Genomic DNA, 24,423 nt, shown 5'->3' on the forward strand with positions numbered 1-24,423 from the left:
ATCGAACCATCACCCCCTGCGGTGGAAGCGTGGAGTCTTAACCACTGGACCGCCAGGGAAGTCCCTACAATCAGCCCTTTTAAATGTACAATTCAACAAAAGTATAGTCTGCAACTGCTACAGCAATCACTTCATGGAACAACTGCATCAGCCCCAAAAGTTTCCTCTTGCCCCTTTGAAGGAAATCCCCACCACACTGCCATTTGGCCCCTAGTAACTTCTGATCTGCTTTCAAGAATTTCATGTAAATGAAATGATGTAACATGCAGTCTTTCTGTCTGGCTTTTGTCACTGAGCATACCACTCTTGAGATTCATTCATACTGTTACATGTGTCATACGTTTCATTGCTGAATAACATTCCATTGAATAGATATACTACCGTTGTTTTCTACAACTGACGGACACTCAAGTTCTATGAATAAAGCTATGTATATTCACACACAAATTTTCGTGTGCATGTACATTTTTCTTTCTCTTGGATGAACACCCAGGAGTGGAATCGTTGAGCCATATTGTGAGTACGTGTTTAACTTCTTAAGAAACTAACAAACTGTTTTCCAAAGTGGTTGAACCATTTTATACTTCCACCAACCATGTATGAGAGTCCTGGCTGTTCCACATTCTCACCAACACTTTTTACTGTAAGTCTTTTTAATCTTAGCCATGGTAGTGAGTGTGAAGTAGTATCCCATGATGATCTTAATTTGCATTTCCCTGATGACTAACAACGCTGAGCATTCTACAGGGATTTACTGGCTATCCCTGTCTTCTCTGGCGATGTGTCCCTTACAATATGTTGCCCATGTTCAAACTGAGTCATTGGTCTTCTTGTTATTGTTTAAGAGTTCTCTCTCTATATTCCAGATATAAAACTTTTGTCAGACATCTGCTCTGCAAGTATTTTCTTCCAGTCTGTAGCTTGTCATTTTATTAATGTCTTTGGAAGAACAAAAACTATCAGTTTAGATAAAGTCCGATTTATCAGTATCTTTTCTTAGTTTGTGGTTTTCGTATCCTAGTGAAGAAACCTTTGACTAACCTGAAGTCACTACGATTTTCTCCTCTGCTTCCTTCTACTGTTCTGTATTTGTAGCTCTTACATTGAGGGGTGAGATTCAAGTTAATTTTTGCATATGGTATATAGTGAAGGTCAAAATTCATTTTTCCCCATATGGACATCCAATATTTTTCTCATTGTCTTTGCTTCCTACCTATCTTATGTAGAGTTTCTTTCATCTTCAATAATCATCTCTAACAACTTAGTTTTAAATCTATTTATAACTTTACCAGCGGTCACCTTTGAACTTTCCAGAAACATCTTTTTTTCCCTGATGATCAGAATGAAGGGCTAAAAAAAAATACCATCTGAGTTACCCCACAAAACAGCAGAAATTTAGCAGCTTTTAAATCCAACACACTTCTGAGGCTGTTTCAAAATGTCTGTGATCATCTGGTTATTTGTATGCTTGTAAGAGCAACTTTTGGCATCTGCATTCAGCTTTGCAACTGACTTCAAACAATTATTTACAGATCATTCCATGTGTAACTTCTTCCAGTACATACTGCCTGCCCCTTTAGAACAAGACCTCTTCCATTTGTGAATATTCATTTTGATTACTTTTTTGGTTGGCTGGCAAGTAACTGATGATTCTTTCTTCAAGAAGTATAATACACTGGTGCATATTGTGTGAGTACTTGCATAACATATCTTTTGTGTTTTTTTCCTGTTGCCTTTATACATGAGAGAACTTGGCTGGTATTCTCAGGTCTCTGTCTTGCTCAAAACTCTGTAGACACTTTATTAGCACATAATAAAGTGCTTTATTAGCACTTTATTATTAGAGTGAGAATTTTTATTCTTCAAACACAGAATGGTTCCCTCCACCTCTTACCCTTGCATTATAAGGTTGCCTTAGAGATGACGCTCTACCCCTAGTCCACAGTCACCAACCGTACGTGGTTGTTGAGCCCGTGAAATGCAGCTGTCCAAGGTGGGACGCATAAGACATACGCTGGACTTCAAAGACTTAGTGTGGAAAAAAAAGTGTGCAAGATATCTCATCAGTAATTTTTAAAATATTGATCAATATATTTTAGATATACAGGATTAAATAAAATGTATTATTAAAATTCACTTCACTTGTTTCACTTTGCTTTTGCAAATATGGCTACTAGAAATTTTTTAATTACGCATGATTCATCATTACAGTTCTATTGGATGGCATTACACAAGAGTCAGACGACTTGGATTCACAGTTTAGTTCCACAGTACTGAGTAATTTCAACAAGTCTCTTTTATAAGCCTCTATTTCCTCATCTGGAAATGGGTGAAAATAATTATACTCACCTCAAGGCTTATTGGGGGGATAAAATAAGATTATGCATGTGAAGCTATTAAGTTCATACATAATCAACTCTTATTAATGAGAGCTATTCTTAAAGGAAGAATTTTTTTGTTCTTTATAATTTAAATATTTTTCTAATAGACTGGGAGAAAATATTTGCAAATGATGTGATTGACAAGGGCTTTATTTCCAAACATTACAAACAGTCATGCAACTCAGCAACCAAAAAACAAACAACCCAATCAAAAAATGAGCAGAAAACCTAAATAGACATTTCTGCAAAGAAAACATACAGATGGCCAACAGGCACAAGAAAAGATGCTCGATGTTCCTAATTATTAGAGAAATGCAAATCAAAACTCTAATGAGGTACCACCTCACACCTGTCAGAATGGCCATCGTTAAAAAGTCTACAAATAACAAATGCTGGAGAGGGTGTGGAGAAAAGGGAACCCTCCTACACTGTTGGTGGGAATGGAAATTGGTGCAGCCACTACGGAAAACAGTATGGAGGTTTCTCAAAAAACTAAAAATAGACTTGCCATATAATCCTGCAATGTCATTCCTGGGCATATATCTGGACAAAACTAAAACCTGAAAACATACATGTACCCCAGTGTTCACTGCAGCACTATTTACAATAGCCGAGACATGGAGACAACCTAAATGTCCATCAACAGATGAATGGATAAAGAAGATGTGGTACATATATACAATGGAATACTATTCAGCCATAAAAAAAGAACAAAATAATGCCATTTGCAGCAACATGGATGGACCTAGAGATTATCATACCAAGTGAAGTAAGAGAGAAAAGAACAAATATCATATGATATCACTTATATGTGGAATCTAAAATATGACACAAATGAACTTATCTATGACATAAAAAGAGACTCACAGACAAAGACAACAGATCTGTGGTTGCCAACAGGGATGGGGCATGGGGGAGGGATGGATTCAGAGTTTGGGATTAGCAGATGCAAACTATTATATAGAGAATGGATAAGCAACAAGGTCCTACTGTATAGCACAGGGAACTATTGATATATTCAATATCCTATGATAAATCATAATGGAAAAGAATATGAAAAAGAATATATATACACATATATATAACTGAAGCACTTTGTTATACAGTAGAAATTAACACAACATTCTAAATCAACTATACTTCAATAAAATAAATAAAAAACTTTTTTCTAGGGTATATAGCCTGATGTGGGCAACTTACCACTGATTTTACCTGGATTGTAAGGGCCCCTTTTGATCTACATGCATAGGATTCTTTTTAGCTTGTGACAATTTTTTTTGTATTTCATCAGACTCTGGAGGGACCATCCAACACCTTGACTCTGAAGCGCCTGCAGCCCTTAATTTTCATTAGCTTCTCACCAGCTCAGCCACTCCAGCCCAGGGTAACGTGTCAAAATGTACCTCCTCTGAAACACATTTTAGAACCTCTAACATTTCACTCCCCAAACCCAGCCTTTTATCCTTTCAAAACATTTGGATAAAAACTCCTGCTCTCACTGTAGAGATTTTCTAACCTCACCATAATCTCCAGCTGACTTTGCCCACTACTTTCTCACTGTCCATCAAATACCTCTGGTCTCTCTTTTTCTCTCTCTTTTTTTTGGTGGGGGGCGTCCAACTCATACTCCAAAACCCATCATTATACCTACTCTCGTGAATCACTGAAGTTATTCAACTCAAATTCTGTACAAATAAGACCTGTGGTACCAGAGAATAACACTGCACTGAAGTCCAAGAGAACGAGATTTCAGCATCACTTAGACCTCTGATTAGCAGCATTCTGCTGATACCTTTGGTAAGTTCCTTCTTAACCAAAGAAAACATTTGCTGTTTCTATAGCATGGGATTCTTGAAAAGACACAATGAAATCAGGTTCAGGAAAGCATTTCCTTCTTTATCAAGGAGAACGGACGAGAAGACCACAGCAATGCAAGTGGAAAGGCATCAATGCTCAAGATGAGGAAAAGGTGGCTCAGGGGACACTAAATTGCTTTAAATGAGTTTAAGTCTGAGCTCCAGGAGGGGCATGTCACATACACAGATCTGGAACAACTGTTATATTCTGAAGAACCATAGAGAATGGTAGACATAAGAGATTGAGAAAAAAGTGAGCCCATTCAAGGAAGGTAAAAACTCAGAAACCACTTATCAGGTTAACGCGTCAGAGGATAAATTTAAGTGTCAACTAGGCTCCCAGCACTGCCATTCGGATTATAGTTGAAGGCACGGGGATGATGAGGAGACGACTTAGTAGATATGCTAGGTCCTCAAACACCTGGCTGACCTACTCTGCAGACCCCAAACAGAGCTCATGCATTTTCTGGGAGCCATCACTGGCCAGGTTGTATCCTAAACATTGGGCTTAAAGAAAAAAGTGACAGGCCTTGCCCTCTCGGTTCTCACAGTCTAGTATGGAAGGCAGACAAGTGACCAGACAATGATATACACACTCACATTCAGTCTTTATTAATGCTCAGGACCAATGGGGGCAGGAGGGGGATTAAAAAGATGAAGATTTCAGTACAGCACAAGGTGAACATTTCTAATCGAGTTTCTAAATATGGAACAAGGTCCTTTGGGAGGTAATGATCTCTTATCTCTGGAAGCACTCAAAAGCAGAAGATTAATGACCATTTACATAGAATATTATAGAAGAAAGTGGAAGGTTATGCCAGATGAATGCCAAGTTCCTTCCTAATTAAGATTCTGTGATTTTCAAAAGGGGACAGAGCCCATTCATTAGGACACTCCATTACATAAAGAGACATTTGCCTGTGTACAAAGTGAATTGTACAACTGACACAGAAAGATTCTTTTCTAACACAGATTACAATTTCTGTTAGTTGTCTACAATGTTCCATGTCTGATATTTAAAAGCCAAAGATCAGTCTTCTGAATACAGAAAAGTACGTTATGCATTTCACTGATCCACCTCTGTTCTGCGATCTCGCGCTCATTATCGGAGAGAAAAGCCTAACACGAAGGCCCGAGGTGCATTGCAGTCCTTACAGAACCAGCTCTCCCATTCAACAACCATGCAGATAATCCAGGAACCAGTAAAGCAGTAAAGAAAATGGGAAAATGCCAACTTTTCCAGACCTGGACATAATATGTAACCTCAGCCAGCCCTCCTGTATAATGTTTGACCCACAAGGAGAGAAAGAACTAGAGCCTAAATCCATAAACTATTCTAGAAAAACAACCTAAAACATGTGCCCTCTGATGAGCGGTCAGCCGTCGTTTGTTCCTTTGCTGTAGAGGAAGAGAAGGTGTGTGTGGATGTGGTAGGTTTGGAAAAGAGAAGATTGAACAGGTTAATCACAGCCATCTGCAAATATACCAAAGAGGAAGGGAAGGAAATAGAATCTGTTGAGGGCCTACTATGTGCCTTTCCATTACAAGACCTCAGTTTTACCAATAAAGGGGAGCTAGAGCTACCACCATGGAAAGATGATTAAGTTCTCTGTGTTACTCTCATCATTACCATATTACTGGTGAAACTGGACAAGGTAATTCTAAAGGCCACCTGGCTTCATTCCTTTCTTCTGCAGGGCATCTCCGAGCAGATCCTACCCTCTATGAGAGACACATGTCCCAGACCTTCTGTCTCTCCTCTGCAGGTCAAGTCTAATTCGAACTGCTCCAGCCCATGCGGGTATCTGGTCACTGCAATGGAAGCTCGGCCACCGCCAAGCGTGTGGTCCCTTTGAACTATACTCCAGGCCTGGATCATAAAATCCAGATCCAGTTTGGAGAAGAGTCATATGTGAGATTTGGGGCAACTTGCTTAACCCCCACTGGGCCTCATTTGTCAAAAACTAGCTATGAGTATTGGGTTTCTTTTTAACCCTGAGACCCTATGAGTTCATGTCATTATCAATCCCTCCCAACTGAAAATGCCCATCACTCAGGAGGCATATCTTCCGAGGAAACAGATGGGGCGGGCAGTCGTGTCTCCATCTCCCAGTGAGAGGAACAATAGAAGTCTGTCTCCCAAAGGACAGCAGGTGCTGAAAGACGGCAGTTATCTAACAGAACCTCTACAATACTCCATAGGGACCAGCACAAAGGCAACTGAGTGTGAGTAGGACGGCAACTTTTAGAGTCAGCCATCAATGTTTTCTGTGACCACAGCCCTGAATCCCACTTCATAATCTTTCTGATGCTGGTAATGAGCGGGCATCAGGTCTAAGAGAAAAGGAGATAAATGAGGGCTCCCAGCTCGACAGGGGAATCATGAAACAGCCCCGGCGCCAGCCACTTCCCTTCATGAGCTCGGGATCATCCTCACCCCAGTGGTGGCCTGGGGGTGACTTCCCGGGCCAACTAGGAGCAAGATCAAAGGCTGCTGGGCATGCAGGGCCTCGTCTGAACACTGGCAAATATCTCGCTGATTTAAGGCAAACTGTCCAGAGTGGTGACTGTTGAGTTTAGAAAATGATCCTTGGATGGCAGTGATGGGGCTGTCCCAGCCCTCAGCGGCATCATTAGTGAGAAATACTTTGGTCCCCAGCAGGAAGGCCACTCGCTGCAGGCCTTTAAATGGAGGGGTCATGCTTAACGCATTTATTCTTCAGGAACAACCAGAAAAAGAACACCACCGAGAGCTCAGAGGACCCTTGTCTAGACACAATTATAGCATCTTAGCTTAAAAACAGGCCACAGAGAAGGAACCAGAACACAAGAGAAAGAACATGGATTATGGAGTCAGCTCTGGGTTTTAATTCCAGCTCTACCACATACTAGCTATGCATGTGATTTGGGCTTATTTAACCTCTCTAAGCCTCAGTTTCCTTATCTGTATAATGGGGATCATAATAGGACCAATCCACAGAGTTATTGTGAGCGTTCCATGAGAGAACCATGTAAACATAAAAAAGAAAGCGTTCCATGTATAGCACAGGTTACACCACAGCCTATGGGGTCCAGAGTCACTGAAAACAGGAATCTTGAGTTCAAGTGCAATTCAACAGTGGCAGCTTCAGCCAGTGGCTGCAACCCACGTCCCCCTCCTTTCCTTCAGATCCATCCCACCTCCGTGTCTACTGAATTACACAATCATGCATCTCATATCATTTCACTTGGAAAGGGAAAAATCAAATAGCTGCCTTGGCATTTATGAGCTGCCTGATCTTAGGCAAACATCCTTTAACTCCGAGCTTCAATTTATAAACTGCCTGTGAGATGGAGGTAACGAAACTCCTCTCTCCAGCCCACAGGGTGGTCCTGAGAAGTGAGTGAGAGCATGCCGCCACCTGCAAAGCTCCACATGGAAAGAAGTCATCGTCCCTGTCCTGCTGCTCCCCTCCCCTGGTGACAGGAGCTGCACGTCCTGGGTAGAGTTTGGGGCACCCAGGGCCGGGAGCCTGTTGATCTGGGGCCTCGGAAGCTGGAAATGAATGGGCCACATAAACCTCAGAAAGACCAGTGAGCGTTTCACAGGCCACAGGGACGAGCAGGCTGAGCCATCACCGTTTGCAAATCCGCACTAACTGGTCATTACAGAGAGAAGCACACCAGTCCAGCGCGAATTTCTCACAGCTCATTTTTTTTTTTTTTTTTTTTTGCGGTACGCTGCCTCTCACTGTTGCGGCCTCTCCCGTTGCGGAGCACAGGCTCCGGACGCGCAGGCTCAGCGGCCATGGCTCACGGGCCCAGCCGCTCCGCGGCTTGTGGAATCTTCCCAGACCGGGGCATGAACCCGTGTCCCCTGCATCGGCAGGCGGACTCTCAACCACTGTGCCACCAGGGAAGCCCTCACAGCTCATTTTTAATCATGCACTGATCCTTCATAACTTCCTTTCCCCTATTACTCCATTCTCCAGCGCTAACATAGAATCAGGGGCCCACAGGAGTATTTCTGAGAAACGCCATTTCCAACAGCTGTACAAAGTGATTTCTCATTCCTATCGGGGGAGGCCGTCTTACGTGTCTGCTGACGCTACCATCCGACATGCTTCCCGGATGCAAGTAAAGAACACAGCACCATTCCATGTCATCATCCATCCCTTCTCTAATGCCATCTAATGGATGGTGTTTCAGTGTGTGTCCTTCCTGGTTTACCTGTCATGGAAAGACACTCCACCTGTCCCACAGCTGCTCTTGGGATGTTAAGGTGGGTTGGCACAGACGGAGCTTCCTCATCTATGCCACTGCAGGGCCACTGGTAGACAAACACCTGGCTGTCTGCCCACGCCCTGAGCCACAAGGGGCCTCAGGGATGTGGTGAACCCTGGCAAGGACCAAGAAACTCCTTCCTCAACCTAAATGTCCACTGACAGATGAATGAATAAAGAAGATGTGGTACATATATACAATGGAACATTACTCAGCCATAAAAGAGAATGCAATAACGCCATTTGCAGCAACATGGGTGCAACTAGAGATTATCATACTAAGCGAAGTAAATCAAAGAGAAAGACAAATACCAAATATCACTTACATGTGGAATCTAAAATATGACATAAATGAACCTACCTATGAAACAAATAGACTCACAGACATAGAAAACAGACTGGTGGCGGCCAAGGGAGATGGGGTTGGGGGAGGGATGGAGTAGAAGCATGGGGTGAGCAGATGTAAGCTATTATATACAGAATAGATAAACAAGGTCCTACTGTATAGCACAGGGAACTATATTCAATATCCTATGATAAACCATAATGGAAAAGAATATTAAAAAACAATGTATATATATATGTATAACTGAATCACTTTGCTGTACAGCAGAGATTAACATGACATTGTAAATCAACTATACTTCAATTAAACAAAACAAAACAAAACTGAAACCTCTTCCTAATGGCTTCATGTCTCTTAGGCACCCAGTGCTGAGTTTACTGTGTATCATTCATTTAGCAAATGTTTTCATAGGTGAGGCATCATCACGGTTTAGGTTTGCTGAGCAGGTGTTAAGCTTACAAGGTGATGAAAAACAGACAGGATCCCAGCTCTTTCGGAGCCTACACTCTAGGGGAGACAGACATTTACCAGCTCATTACACAAAGGCGTGAAAGCTTACACTCCGCAGTGAGTTTACTGAAGGAACCGTATGTGATCCTCTGAGAAGATACAACAAAGAAGCCCCTATGCGATGATGAAGGCAGGGAAGGTTTCCTTGTGTACATGGAGCTTAAGCAAGAGAACGTGGACTCAATTAGCGATGGGGGAGAGCAGGCTGAGAGTACAACAGAGAGAAGAAATGACTTGTGCAAAGGCCCCCAGTGGAAGGGAAGGAGCAGAGCAGACTAGAAGATCCAGTGGGGAAGCAATGGTGCTAACAGCAGACAACTAAGTCAGGAGGAGGTAGGAGCCAGACTGTGCAGACAAACTCGACTCAGTTAAGGACTGTGGTCTCCATCTTAGTAGCATCCGGAAATCACTGAGGGTCTTACACAGAGCACGGGGAAGGTGTGGTTGGGCTTGCCTTTGGAAAGCCTGACTCATGCTGCTGACGGAGAACAGATGTGGGTGAGGAGACGTGAGCGGAGGAGAAGGGAAAAGGCTTCTCTGGGAAAACAAAGCAAAACAAAAAACTGCTGTTGTGTTGGCGACAGAGCATTCAGGCTTAGACAAGGATGGTAGCAGGGGAGACGAAGACTAGCTAGGACCTCAAATGGCCAGATGCTCGGAGAGAGAAAGGGACCCATCGAAGGCAAACTCGGTTCTGGATAAGCAGCTAAGTAGGTGGTGGTGTTAGGTTTCAGGAGAGGCTCAGGTTGGGGGAGGGGAGTGGGCACACCACAGTTTAGACTTGTTGAGCAGAAGTATGTATACATTATGATGACTGTTTTCATGAATAATGGAAAAATTATGTTTTACAGAATGCCTTCATACTCACTGTCCTTACCAGATTCTGACAACTGCCTCATGGAATACAGGACTGTGGGTGATAGATGTTTTAAGAGGTGGGGAAATAAAATGCAGACGGTAGGGACATTGCATGGCAGAGTCAGCAGCAGAAGGCAGGGTCAAGGGCAGGACTCTGGAGACGATATCCTTTAGGACACATCAGATTGTTGTTGTTTTTTAATTCTTATTTTTTAAGCCATGGAGTCCTCAATTCAAATGGATAAAACTCCAGTGTGTAAACATAATGCATACCTGGATTCACGTGGGCATGAGGGAGTCAGAGCCCTCGTCTTCCCCCACACCAGTCCCCTCCTTTCCTCCAAGACCCTAAGGAAGCCTTGGGGTTCCCGGGGGCAGCTTACAGGCCACCGTGCCTTACCTTTCAACCTCCCAGCTGCCCTATGGGCCTTCAGTCAAGAGCATTTTAATCCTATATTGCCATGGCTGCAAAGGGGAATGAGGGATTAAGACCCTGCTGCATTTCAGGCACTGCTGGGCCTTCACGTGAGTGATCTGATTTAATCCAGTATCTTCTCCCACAGCTGGCAGGGTTCCACCCATTTTCAGCTGCTCAAGCCAAGGCTCAGAACCCAAATCAGATATTTGCTCTTTAATGGCAAGATGCGAAATGAAGCTGGGGTTTTCAACTACTTCGTGTTTCCTCAGAGAGCAGAGGGGGTGCAGGCTTGCACAGGGCACAGACACAGGACTGCTCTAAGAGAGAACATGCACGCTGTGCCAGACGTGGCCCCCTCCCCTCCTGCTGCTTTTCCCCATGGTGTTGGCCCTCAGACCCCGGGAGACAGAGTGGCTTGCTTTCACCTTAATTAGTGCAGCAATTTGCTAAATTTTGTTTTTCCCTTTTTAAGAGTGTTAATCAGTTTTAGCTCAGAATAGATTGGAATGGCACACAAATTACCACGACAATCCCCAAATGCTAAATTCTGAACATCTCGATCAACCTCAGAGCCTGAAATATGGGAAAATGAGAAACTCCGGCCAACATCTTTGTGATCTATTTAAAATGCTATGGCTCTGAAATGAAAAGATAATGGCTTTATGAGGTTTGGACCAAGCATTGTGCTAAAATCTGCCTCATGTCTAGGTGTTTAGTCCTTCCCAAGGTGACTGGAGACAGAGCTGCAACGGTTTCTGCAAAGTGACATGTTCCACTAATAACAGCAATTGGTTAAATCCACAAGCATTACAGGGTACCAACAAATGCGCCAGAAATACAGAAAAGAACAAGATGTGCTCCCAGCCCCGTCCCGTTAAGAAGGTTCTAAACTAAAGCAGTCGACGGGCAAGTGAACAGAAAACGTCCTCCTCTTCCCTGGAGGAGTCGTGGGACGTTCTCAGAGGGGGTAGCCATGGAGCTGAGTCCTAAAGGATGAGTGGGAGGTGTGACAGTAGCTGGAAGGGTGTGTCAGATAGAAGGAACAGCAGAAGCAAACGCTCAAACGCAGGAGGGAGGGCAGAGAGCCCAGAGGTGGTTTCTTCGAGCTGAGTAATAAGCAAATTTGCAGGAATGGCCAGAGATGCGACTGGAAGAAGAGTCAAGAGCCAGAACGTGCAGGACTTTTAAATCAGACCGTGAACCTCAAGCCTGATGCAGACCACGTGATACCACAGGAGGATTTCTTTATTATTCTTTTTTTTTTTTTTTTTTTTTTTTGCGGTACGCGGGCCTCTCACTGTTGTGGCTTCTCCCATTGTGGAGCACAGGCTCTGGACGCACAGGCTCAGCGGCCATGGCTCACGGGCCCAGCCGCTCTGTGGCACATGGGATCTTCCCAGACCGGGGCACGAACCTGCGTCCCCTGCATCGGCAGGTGGACCCTCAACAACTGCGCCACCAGGGAAGCCCCAACAGGAGGATTTTAAGCAAGGGAATGACGTGGGCAAATGAGTCTCCCTTGGTTGAAACCCTCTGGCCCAACATAATCCTTAATATTTATTCAACATAGTCTTTTAAAGCACATTCACACATGTTCTCTCATTTGAGCCCCTTAATGACTCCATGAGGTTGGTGTTATAAGTACATTTCTACTCATGAAAAAACAGATCCAAAGGTATAGCCTGTTTACTTTGTGTCTTATGACCAGTAAATGACAACATACGAATTCAAACACAGGCCTGTTGGACTCAGCGCTGACCTCACCGGGTAACAGAATTCTCTAGATATTGGCCACCATAGGCCTTCTTTAGATATGGACCAGGCCAGTAGCCTCCAGCCTCCACAGAAAGCCTTGGTGGCCAGAACTGCACAGACCAACACGCATTCTGTGCTCAAGAAATGGTTGCTTTAATGCGTCAGATAATCAAATCAGATTCAAGTAGCAAACACCCTCAGTTATACCCTGGACGTCTCCAGTTTGCGAGCTGAGATTTCTGCCTTTGCTGCTGTCTACTAAACCATAAACAAGAAAAGCATCCTGCTTGATCTCCCTTCCCACCGGTACCTTGAGCTCATCCGCGTTGTAGAAGTCTACTCGCACGGCAGGCACCATCCAGGTCTGGAAGAGCGTCGCCAGGATCTGCTCGGCGATGGAGTCGGCGATGACGTGGAAATGCAGGGGGTTCCGCCTGTGGGCAGGGAGCGGAGGAGAGTCAGGAGGGAGAACCAAGGCCGCAGAGACACGCTCTTACCAGCTGGTAGCGTGTGGCCAGTTTCTAACAGCAGTGATGAAGGACAATCAGGCATGTTACCTACTGGAGAGGACGTCAGAGCTGAGGAGAGAAGATGTCTCATCCAACCTCAGGATTTCAGAGACGTGGCCACCAAGGACCAGAGAGGGTAGAATCCCTGGTGACGTTCAATGCAAACCAACCGCCATACCTGTTACTAGGGCATCTGTGTTTCTAAAAACCTTAAGTAGAGCATGTGTAACAATTTGGTCAATGCTTTATCTTTACCACCTGGATGTACCGGCATCAGTGCAGAAGCACGTGGACAAAGGATGAGGTCTTTGGACCAGCTGTGCGGAGCGGGTAACGCACCTCTCCCCCAGCACAGCACTAAGTCCTATCTTCTGCCTGTTCCTCCCCGAAAGAGAAACAGGCAGCCACGATGGCATCACCTGGGGCTCCCATAACTGAGTATCAGCCCACCCTCACTCGTAATATTTCTAAAGCCTTTATTCATTCTACCTCAGTTGACCCGCTGTTACACTGAGCCAGCACCCAAAATGCAAACCAGCAGTACACAAGGGCAAAGCTTCCAATTCAAACGGAAATGGGTTCGAAGCCCAGATCTGGCATCTATCAGGGGAGGACTTCGAGCATGTCACTTATACCTCTGCACTGCTGCTTCTTCATTCTGCAAAATGTGAAAAACCTCCTCTACGGGCTACTGGGTCAGTTAGGTGAGATAAGACGTACCATACATGATGCATCTCAACAACAAACATAGATGGGATAACAACAGACAGCAGATACGCCTTCCTGAGGGACCGCCAGGCACAAACCAGAAGTTCAACCCAGTAGAACTATTACCAGAAATATCATTGCTCTAGTAAGAATAACGGCATACATCGTAATACCACGAACGAGCACCTCTGGAAATCTAAAGATGAGAACGACCTCGCCCACCCCAACCTCGAGGAGTTCTTACTACTTAGAGACAGTTAAATATGAACCCAAACATAAACAGGAGGTGGACTGTGATAACAGCTACAACAGAACACAAGGCTCCAGGAGAGCAAAGCAAAAGAAGGGCTAATCTGGACCGGGTCAGAAGAATGTGTAAGAGGTGGGGGAAGTAGTGCCCTGAAGGATAAATGACTTTATTCTTGGCAAAGAAGAGGGGACTCGATCCAAGGAGAATAACACGAGACTCTGGCTGGAGCCCAGGGGGTGCTGAGAGTGTGGTGGGAAGGGAAGGGTTAGCAGGGACTCAGGGGTTCGAGCAGAGAAGGGGAGAGATGCAAGTGCATAGGGAGCAGTGCAATGAACGCCCGCTTAAACAGTCTGGATTTGATCAGCTCGGTGTGGGGAGTAACAGACTGGCCCATAGCTCTCAGCCTCCTGCAATCACTCCCCAGCCCTGTGCTAAGTTCTAGATACACAGATTTCTTTCAATTCCCCCTACCCTTGTGCTCTCTCTCCACCTGGGCCTTCGCACACACCGTTTACTCTGCAGGAAACCCTCTTGCATTTGCTCATTCTATAAATACTTATTAAACACCCACTGTTCACCAGGTGACGTGCAGGATGCTGGGGACATGGTGGTAAGACACCATCCCTGCTCTCACGGTCTCATCCTCTCCTTCTTCCTCCTCCTCCCCCCGCCCCTGCCTCCACAGCCCCCATTCAGCATTTGGTTCTCTCTCACCCAGCCTTCACTTCTGAGGTCTGCCATCATTTGCTTTTAGAATCCTTCCCTGACGACCCATGACTAAGTCAGGGGCCCTTCCTAATGCACAGTCAGCTCAGCATCTGTGCCCATCCTTAGGCTGTGGTTGCCTGTTTACTGGTCTGCATGCCCCCTCGACCGAGAGCTCAGGGGAGTAAAGGATGGTGCCAGTTGTGTTGAAATGGAGAGCCCCACGATCGAACTCAGTGCCTGGGATGCAGTAGGAGTTCAATAAACGAAATGAAGAGTGGGATAGGTGATGGATAGTGGGCAGCTAAGGGGAACAGAGGTGTATGCCTCACTTAGGAGATTAGGTGAATGTGAAACAAGAATCCGACTTAGTATCTGGGGAAGAGCAACAGCGAAGTGGAATCTAGAGGAATTTCAGGAGAAGAGATCTTAGATATGGGGGAAATGGAAAGGAAGAGGAAGACACTGGGGTTCCTGGGCTGGTGGTGATTCGTTCAGGACAGGGGCTACAAGAAGAAAGGCACACTGGGGGAAGATGATGGGTTTGGGACTGGGTATACCAAGTTTCAGGTGAGGGTGGCAAAGCCAGGTGGAACTGGGTAGATGAGTCTAGACCTGAAGACAGTTATTATCCAAGGCCAACCTGCCAAACACATAGCAGGAGCTCAGGGTGCTGAGCTGAACAAATGACCCAAAGGAGCGATCAGCACTGCTGAACTTCTCCACGGCACCCGCTGCGCGAACACTGCAAGCTCTCCCATTAAACTGTCTATACTCAGAAGGAAGGGGCACGCCTGCCTTACAGCTTCCCTGGAAGCCCTACAGGTAGCTTCCCTATAAGATGCTGCCAGCAGTCCTAGGTGATGATTGGTGGCATGAGGGAGTGATGGTGTATTTGTTCACTGGCTACTGACTTACCTGGACGCTAAGCCAGAGACAGCTAGACAGCCACCTGCAAGTCAGAGGGTCCCCTTAGCCCTCAGTGTTGGCACAGTCATCCCCCTCTCCCACGAGCCGCGACCGGAGTCTTACGTATCAAGAATGAATGAAGATAAATCTGTATAACTGTCAGCTTGCATTTTTATCCACAGTAGAGAGATGGCTTAATTTTAGACATGGGGTAACAATACCAAACAGATCAACATACTACATTTGCCCCAACGCATCACGTTTTCCACACATCTGTATCTTTGTCTGGGCTGTTCCTTCTCCCTGGGATACTCCCCTGATACTTGGAGGTCCCTGAGTACCTGTTCTTCCTTTCAAACTCCCTTTGTCAGTCATCTCCTCAAAGCCTTCTGTGAGCCCATCTTCATCCCTCCTGCTAACTGGGCACCTCAAATGAAAAGCTAATCTACCACTTCCAGCGAAGCACTGGGTGATACAAATTCAAACACCTGGCTCCTTCTCTGCACCGCGAGGCCTCTGAGAACAGGAACCATCTTTTCATCGCCACCCCCAGTGCCCAGCAGAGAGCACGGCAAGTAACGGGTGCTCAAGAAACACTGGTGCAACAGGGGACGAAAGCCAGCGCCCCTCCTTCCCTGTCACCGGTCACATTCCCATAAGAAGTAAAAGCAGCTGATGGCACGCTTGCATCAACGGTTCAGGGCCGGCGCTCTGCTCCAGGACATCTGGGTCAGAACCCTGGCTGCATTAATGACTGACCGAGTGACCGAAAGCATGTGACTTCAGCTCTCTATGCCTCAATTTCTTCCTTTCAATTCAGAAACAATAATGGTAAGTAAGCAGCAGGACACTGGGTAATTGTGACAATTACGTGACGTGTATAAAGCACTTAGCAAACACCTGGCGTGGAATATTTCAACACATGCTAACAATTGGTGTGGTCTGAAGGTTCGTTGCCTCCCACCCCAAATTCATAACCCCTAAGGTGATGATACCAGGAGGTATGGCCTTTGGGAGGTATTTAGGTCACTAGGGAAGAGTCCTCCTTCCTTATAAGGGGTTAGTGCCCTTATAAAAGAGGCCCTCTTGTTTTTTTGACCACATGAGAACACAGAGAGAAGTCTTCAGTCTGTAATCAGGAAGGTGGCCCCCAGCCAGAGTCAGGCCATGCTGGTGCCATGACCTTGGACTTCCCAGCCTCTAGAACTGAGAAAAAAAATACATGTCTCTTGTTTGTGAGTCACACATTTGTGCTATTTTGTTATAGCTGCCTGAACGGACTAGGACAACTATTACCGACACTAACTTATGAAACTGTTATTTTCTCCACTGCTTTTGCATCACTTTTCAAATAAAGTATTTTCAATTAATTCTTCCATTCACAGACAAAAAATGAGTTGAATGAATAAACACCCAACAAAGAGCTATCAAGCAGCAAGTAAGGCAGAAGAGGGATTTAGGCAATGAATGAGCTCAGAGTCCTCTCTTCAGGCAGCAATCAATCTGGCAGAGACAGAGAAAGAATACTAATAACCACATAAACGTTAGAACCCCGGTGTCGCGCTGTAACGCTGGGCTACACACACGGCCGCAAAGTTTGGGAACGGCACAGCTCCCAGGGAGCCACCTGAAGACACTGACGTGGACGGTGAATGAAGGTACTCCTGGAGCTGGAGAGTGAACAACTTGCACAACTGTACAGGACGGTGCCACAAGGAGGAACACACATGCCACTGGAGTATAAGGTGGGAGAGACCACTTCTCACTAGTGGGGAATCTAGGAAGTGCCCATGGATGATGTGGCAAGTAAACCGGACCTCTGGATGCAAAAAGATGGAGGATAGAGGAAGGCATTCTGCAGGAGGTAACAGAATAAGGAAAGGAACGGAGGTGGGAAAGTCCACCGTATGTCAGTGAAAGAACAATAGTCTTCTTTGAGTGGATCACACAATGTTTATTGAACACCTAGTGTATGCCTGGAATGGGGAGGAAAAAAAGAAGAGAGAGACAGTATTAACAACAAGAAGACAGCCAGACAAGGTTTGGGGAGCTCAGCAGGCAGCAGATTGAAGTTGTAATTCAGGAGGTTCATCTAGTTACCGAGCAGAAGATGAACCAGCGTGGGTAAGAGGAACAGGCTCTCAGAGGACGGTGCAAGCATTTTTTTTTTTTTTTTTTTTTGCAGTACGCGGGCCTCTCACTGCTGTGGCCTCTCCCGTTGCGGAGCACAGGCTCCTGACGCGCAGGCTCAGCGGCCATGGCTCACGGGCCCAGCCGCTCCGCGGCATGTGGGATCTTCCCGGACCGGGGCACGCACCCGTGTCCCCCGCATTGGCAGGCAGACTCTCAACCACTGCGCCGCCAGGGAAGCCCCGGTGCAAGCATTTGTATGAGGCTTTCCCCCTCTCCTGCATTCTTCCTCCGGTCTATTTAAAGCATCTCTCCAGAAGGGAGTGTAACTCCAGAAAGACACTGGGCTCCTCTTTAGGGCTAAACTAGGTGTTTGCATGGTCAAAGGGGTCAGTGAGCCTCATCAGCTTCCCTCATTAGACAACTAAGAAAACGCTTAATCTGAGGACACACAGTCCCCAGCTCAGGGGACCACCAGGACCCTGACAGTTCGCTGACCCCCTCAGTAATCCAATGCGGTCTAGCCAGCAGTAGCTCACGTCTCCTCGTGGGGAGGAGGAACACCTGGAGGGGCTCTGCTAATAATGCTCCACCTTGGGAACCATCACAAGGATGTGGGTCCCGTCAACTGCACCTCCAGCGGCCACGAGGAAAGCACCTGAAAGCATGGCCCAGACCACTTTTCATAGAGCTCCTGTGTAAGCCAGAATGTCACCCTCGAGCTTTAACTTCTGAATCCGGCTGCCAACCAGATGGTCCCACTTCATATCCCATGGGCCCCTTGGAATCAAGACGACCCAATTACAACCCTCCTAACAAACAAAGAATGTCAGCTCCATGGGGACAGGGACCTGGTTGGTCATTCACTGGTGTATCCCACCCCCTGGAACAGTGCCTGGCATATTAAATAGGGGCTCGTGTTGTCCTCTCTTGGCCCCTTACACGTCTGTCCTCCTGAATTCCCTGCCTGAGTGAACGGTGCACCATTCACCCACACTCAAAAGCTAGAAATGGGGCTGTCACCTGGGCTCCTTCCCCGCCCACGTCCCACACGCCCAGTCAACCGCAAGTCCCCAGAGGCAGCGTTAGTCTCATGGTTGGGGCTTTGAAGCCAAACCGCCTGGCTGCTTCTTATCTAGGTCCTGTCACAAATGATGTGACCCTGAGTGAGCTTTTTAATCTTAGTCTCAGTTTCCAAATCTGTAAAATGGGGTTGATGTTGATGGCTCCTACCTCATAGTTACTGTCTGATGAACTGAGTTAAAATATATAAAGAACTTAGAAGGGTGACTCCCAGGCAGTAAGGACTTCATAAATATTAGCTATTATTACCCCAACTAACCTTCAGGAACATCTTATGAATATATTCACCCCTTCTCTCCCTGATCTCTGAGCTTGCTCCCTCCAATAGCTCGTCCATCCTGTCAGCCCTGAACTCTCTAAAATGATCACATGATCCCCTGCTCACCATACAGCCTTGCGCCTGGAGCTAACCGGACCTTCAATGAGCTCCCCCTGTCCCCCTGTCCATGCTCACGCCTCCCCACTCCCTCCTGCACTCCAGCCACTGTCCTCCGCAGACCTGCATGTGGCCACCTCTTCTCCCTCCTTCAAGAAGAAACCGAAGTGTCACCTCTTCAAGGAAGCCCTCCATGGCTACTCTACCCGAAATGTCCCTCTCCCTCCCCATCACTCCCCACCCCACTGCCCTGTTTGGTTTCTGTCTAGCACTGACTAGTATTAGAAATCTCCATCTTCATCGGCAGGTCTATCTCCACCCTCCACTAGAACGTGAGCTGTCTAGGGTAGAGATTCTCTCGTTTCACAAAGCACCTACTCTCTCGTTAACCCCCTCTACAACCCCAGTGCCTAGAAAGTGCCTGGCCGTGAGTCAGGTCCAGGACTTGGCCACGTTCTCCCACAGGCTGTGTTCACGCTGTCGTGGCTTCCACAACCGCCTACACGTTGCCGCACTTCCTGCTTCCAGCCTTCTGTTCTCAATTTAGACGCCACGGCTCCAAGGAAGCCACTCCACAGAGTCAGATGCCCTTTCTTAGTGCCTCCCACTGATATCAGAGCTCAAAACTTAGATCTTTGCAACTGTTCCCTGTTAGATGGAGTCTCGGCCCTGGAAGCTACATTTTGTTGATGATCTTTTCCTCAGATTTTTAACAGTTCCTTGTAGATATAATCATCCAGTGATTGTTTATTGAAAGAATGAATGAACGGACAAATGAATAATTACCAAAGAGAACCAAATTCCCTCAGAGTGGACACAATTACCTGGAAATTAGGTGTAGAGGCACTTAAAAGAAAATGTGAGAGTAAATCTTTTAATTTGGGGTTAGGTGATGGTCTCTTAGATATGACATCTAAAGCTCAAACAACAAAAGAAAAACAGATAAACTGGTCTTCAAAATTAAAAACTTTTGTGCTTCAGAAAACACCATCAAGAGAGTGAAAAAGACAGCCCCAGAATGGGAGAAAATATCTGCAAAGCATATGTCTGATAAGGGACTTAAAACCAAGAATGTGTAAAGATCTTTTACAATTCAAGACAAAGACAAGTTAGCAGGTTAAAAACGGAGCAAAGGATCTGAATGGTCATTTCTTGGAGAAGATGTACAAATGCCAATAAGCACAGGAAATGACGCTCAACATCATTAGTCACTAGGGAAATGCAAATCAAAACTCAGACACCACTTCCCACCCACTAATGGCTAAAATAAAGAGACAGATGATAACAAGCGTTGGTAAAGATACGGAGATACTGGAACTCTCATTTGTTACTTGCGGAATTCTAAAATGACTGTAGCTGCTTTGGAAAACTGTTTTGCAGTTTCTCAGAAAATTGAGCAAAGTTACCATTTGCTGAGTTATCCAGCAATTCCATTCCTCGTTATATATGAAAAAGTATGAAAACATATATTCACACAAAAGCCTGAACACGAACATCCAGAGTTACATTATTCATAATAGTCAAAAAGTAGAAACAACGCAAATGCCACCAACTGACGAATAAACAAAATGTAGTACATGCATACAATGGAATATTACTAGGCAAGAAAAAGGAATGAAGTACGGACACGTGCTACAACATGGATGAACCTTGAAAACATTATGCTACGTAAGAAGAAGCCAGTCACAAAAGACCAGAGAGTACATGATCCTGTTGATATGAAATGTCCAGAATAAACACATCCATAAAAACAGAAAGTAGACTAGTGGTTGCCAGGGGATGGAGGGAGGGGGAAATGGGGAGTGACTACTAATACATATGGGTGTTTCTTTACAAGATGAAGAAAACGGTCTCATGTTAGATAGTGGTGACAGCTGCATAACTCTAACTGTACTAAAAACCACTTTTCAAGAGTGAATTTCATGGTATGTGATTTACATCCCAATGCTTACTTACTGGCCTGAGATGTGGAGTGATGGTCTGACCTATGAGTTTGGGAGAGGGATTGAGGCCTGGTCTGTTCAGCTGTCTCTGGGCTTCTTTCCTGGGGAACTGTGTTGTACAGTAAGTCATTTGCCCAGGTGGGGAAGGCCTGCAGTTGTCCCGGTTGGCTCAGACTGTAAGTAAACCCAATTCATGAGGCCAAAAAAGAACTCACAATTGAAAGAACATCCCACAATTCAGGACTAACAGCAGCAGAGGTGATATTTCATTCTCCAGGTGTAACTTCTGAGCCTTATTTTGCAATTGGCTCCTAACTCAGGAAGGTAAAAATGTTTTAAAGATAGAGGCCTCCAATTCCCCAAATCAGCCAGAGGTGATGAGCCTCCATCCTACTCTCTGTTGTCCAGAGGTAAATTAGCAAGAGTTAGACAGATGTTAAGAACATATTTACGCCAAAACGAGTTTCATAAACTGAAGACAGTAAGAACTCATTCAGAAGAATCACAAAAGGAATAATTTTCTTAATATATGATTCAATGTTATTTAATTTTACATCTAGATAACATCCGAAATAGTCTTTTATACCAGTCCACCAGTTACATATGCATTTTGGGAGCACTGCTTTAAGCCCATGAGAAAAGGCTTCTACCTGAACAGGCAAGCTTGAGTACACATCTTCAAATACAATGGGGTCCACGTGGCTGGGTTCAAGCCACACAGACACTAGGTCTGTTCTAATTCAGACCAGATCACACTTTTTTAACAAAGAAGGGAGCAAGTGCATGCTTCATCTTCAGCACAGTCTGCAGACTTTGCTCATAATGAGCAATGCTCCTGCTGCCTCTGGTTTCCTTAACTGCTCCCCTGTTCCAGGCTGGGATGCAATAAATATGGTAATACAAAGAGGCAAAGATGATTAAACCCCAGCTTCCTCCCTGCTTTTCCTTTCTTATTTTGTCAGGAATGTGCCACAGCCCCTGTAAGGCAATCCAAGGTCTGTTTTTGATTAAAATGTACAAGGACAGCTGAGTTGAAATAATCCTTAATTATTAAGGTTACAATGGAATTGCAGTTTTAGAAAAAGAAAGAGCCTGTGACAGCAACTCGAAGGCTCAGTGAATCTGTTACACTGAGAGATGTAAATGGAACTCACTGCAGAAAACCATAGCAGCCAGAATGAGGGTTTTTCAGTGCGAGTTCTTGCATTGGGGGAGGACAAGTGGCCTTGATAATGTGGGAAGAATCGAGGACAAGTCAGTATTCATGTCAGAAAAGCTCTCCAGGGGAGAAGAACAGAGCAAATCAAAGGCCTCATGGTGTCGTAAAAGCAGCATGGATTCCAGGGTTGGCCGGAGCCAAGGCTAGAGACCCAGGAGCATCACTTATTCACCTGTGACCTTGATCAAGCTATTTAACCTCTCTGAGCCTCCGTTTCCTCATCCATTTGTGGGAGTAACGGCATCCACTGTACAGGGTTGGGAGGAAGGTCAAATACAATGACCTACCCTTGGCATCTGAACTATACGAATTAATTCTTTTTGGTTTTACATATACATGCGTGACTAAATAGCATAGATCTTTTACCTGTTCACAGGTTCCACATGTCCTTGCTGTTTTTCTCCCTGAACTTTAGCGAGGTAAAATTGACAAATAAAAATTGTATATATTTAAGGTGGACATTAAATACTTTGAAAACATTAAAGGTGATATTTTTATACATGTATACATTGTGAAATCATCATCACAATCAAGCTAATGAACACACCCATTGCCTCACACAGTTACCACTTTCTTTTCTTTCCTCCATGCGATTTTCTTGTCTTACTAGAACACTAATGTCCAGGCCTTTAAAACCACTATCTATACTTATCACCTCAAAAATACATACCTGGGGGGGAATGAGGATGATAATGGAAACCACAGGAGTAACAATAATGTCTACATGGTCACCCAAAATGATGAATGAAAATAAAAATAAGAAAATGATACTCAAAATGGTAACTTTTCAAGAGCTCAGACTCTGAAGCTAGACTGACTGGGTCCAACCCCGGCCCTGCCCCTCCTCTCTGTGACCCTGAGCCTTGCCTTCACACATGGATCCTCAGTTTCATCATCTATAAAATGGGGATACCAATAACCACACCCTGGAACTACATGAACATTCAATGCATTCATATCTGAAAAACACTCAGAACACAGCCTGATGTAGAATGAGAACTACCTTCCTATTTGTTAAATAAATAAAAGACATGAATGTTTCACGTCGATTACTTCTTTTGATATTCACAACAGGGCTCTATGAGAGGCTGGGGGGCAAGGCAGAGCTCCAAGAAGTACAGTGACCTGCTGGTTCACCAGCTCATAGATGGAAAGTCCAGAATCAGAACGTACTTCTGGTTTCTTTTACTTAGATCCTAGGTTCCTCCCTTCAAAATCTGGAAACTGCTTCTATAACAAGTTTAAGCCTGAATAAGCAATAAGACAATTAGAGGCAGACACTGGTCACGAAGATGCTGTTTTATCTTCTCTGTTCTTGAGGGGCACAAGTAAAGCTAAAAAAAAAAAAAAGGACAGGTGCGCGCGCACACACACACACACCCCAGCTGTTTGACATGTAAAGTAAGGCAAATCACCCAGCTTCTTCCTGCCAACAGGGCTGTGGAGTAACAGTTAAGTAGATCACCCCAGCAAATGAATATTAAATGTTTACAAGCTGGTCCACCTTCCTGCCCAGGAGGTAAGCACTTAGTGACTAAGTGAATATATATACTTTTTCCTCTGCTTACTAAAAGCTCGGTTTCCTTGAAGAGCAGCTATACTTCCCGGTTTATCTGCAACTGGGATCGGAGTTACAGGCATCCCCCCAACTTTTCTTTAAAGTCTCCCATCTAGGTGACACAGACACATACTGTGTTATTTTCTACTACGTAAACCTTTGCTCACATTTATTTTGTATTTATTTTTCTCATCCTCCTTTTTCTTCATCATAGAGGGTACAGAGTAAGATGACCAAAAATATATATAAAGAGAAAACAAAACCAAGATCATCTGTATTTCTACCACCCCAGACACAATATACAAGAATTCCATTTTTCATGTATGTTTTGCTATTCTTTCACTCCCTGTAGTATTCCAACCATGTATATGTGTATCTGTATGCATGCCACACATGTGTGCATGTATTTATATAGTGGGACGATGTTATGCATGAGTTTTTTTTGTGTGTTGTGTTTTCTTTTTTTTTTTTTGCGGTACGCAGACCTCTCACTGTTGTGACCTCTCCTGTTGCGGAGCACAGGCTCCGGACGCACAGGCTCAGCGGCCATGGCTCACGGACCCAGCTGCTCCGTGGCATGTGGGATCTTCCCGGACCGGGGCATGAACCCGTGTCCCCTGCATTGGCAGGCGGACTCTCAACCACTG

General features: G+C 45.1%; 1 protein-coding gene across 3 annotated transcripts in view; it reads right to left on the reverse strand.

Annotated features, from left to right (window-relative positions):
* LARGE1 (LARGE xylosyl- and glucuronyltransferase 1) overlaps positions 1-24,423 on the reverse strand; it is a 590,275-nt gene that overhangs the window by 268,636 nt on the left and 297,216 nt on the right. For all 3 annotated transcript variants that reach the window (XM_082666633.1, XM_082666632.1, XM_082666634.1), the window contains exon 5: positions 12,697-12,820. In XM_082666633.1, the coding sequence (XP_082522759.1) occupies positions 12,697-12,820 (124 nt within the window). The remainder of the gene's footprint in view (positions 1-12,696; positions 12,821-24,423) is intronic.

Source organism: Grampus griseus (genome assembly GCF_964374135.1).
Source record: "Grampus griseus genome assembly, chromosome: 11".
Lineage (NCBI taxonomy): Eukaryota > Metazoa > Chordata > Mammalia > Artiodactyla > Delphinidae > Grampus > Grampus griseus.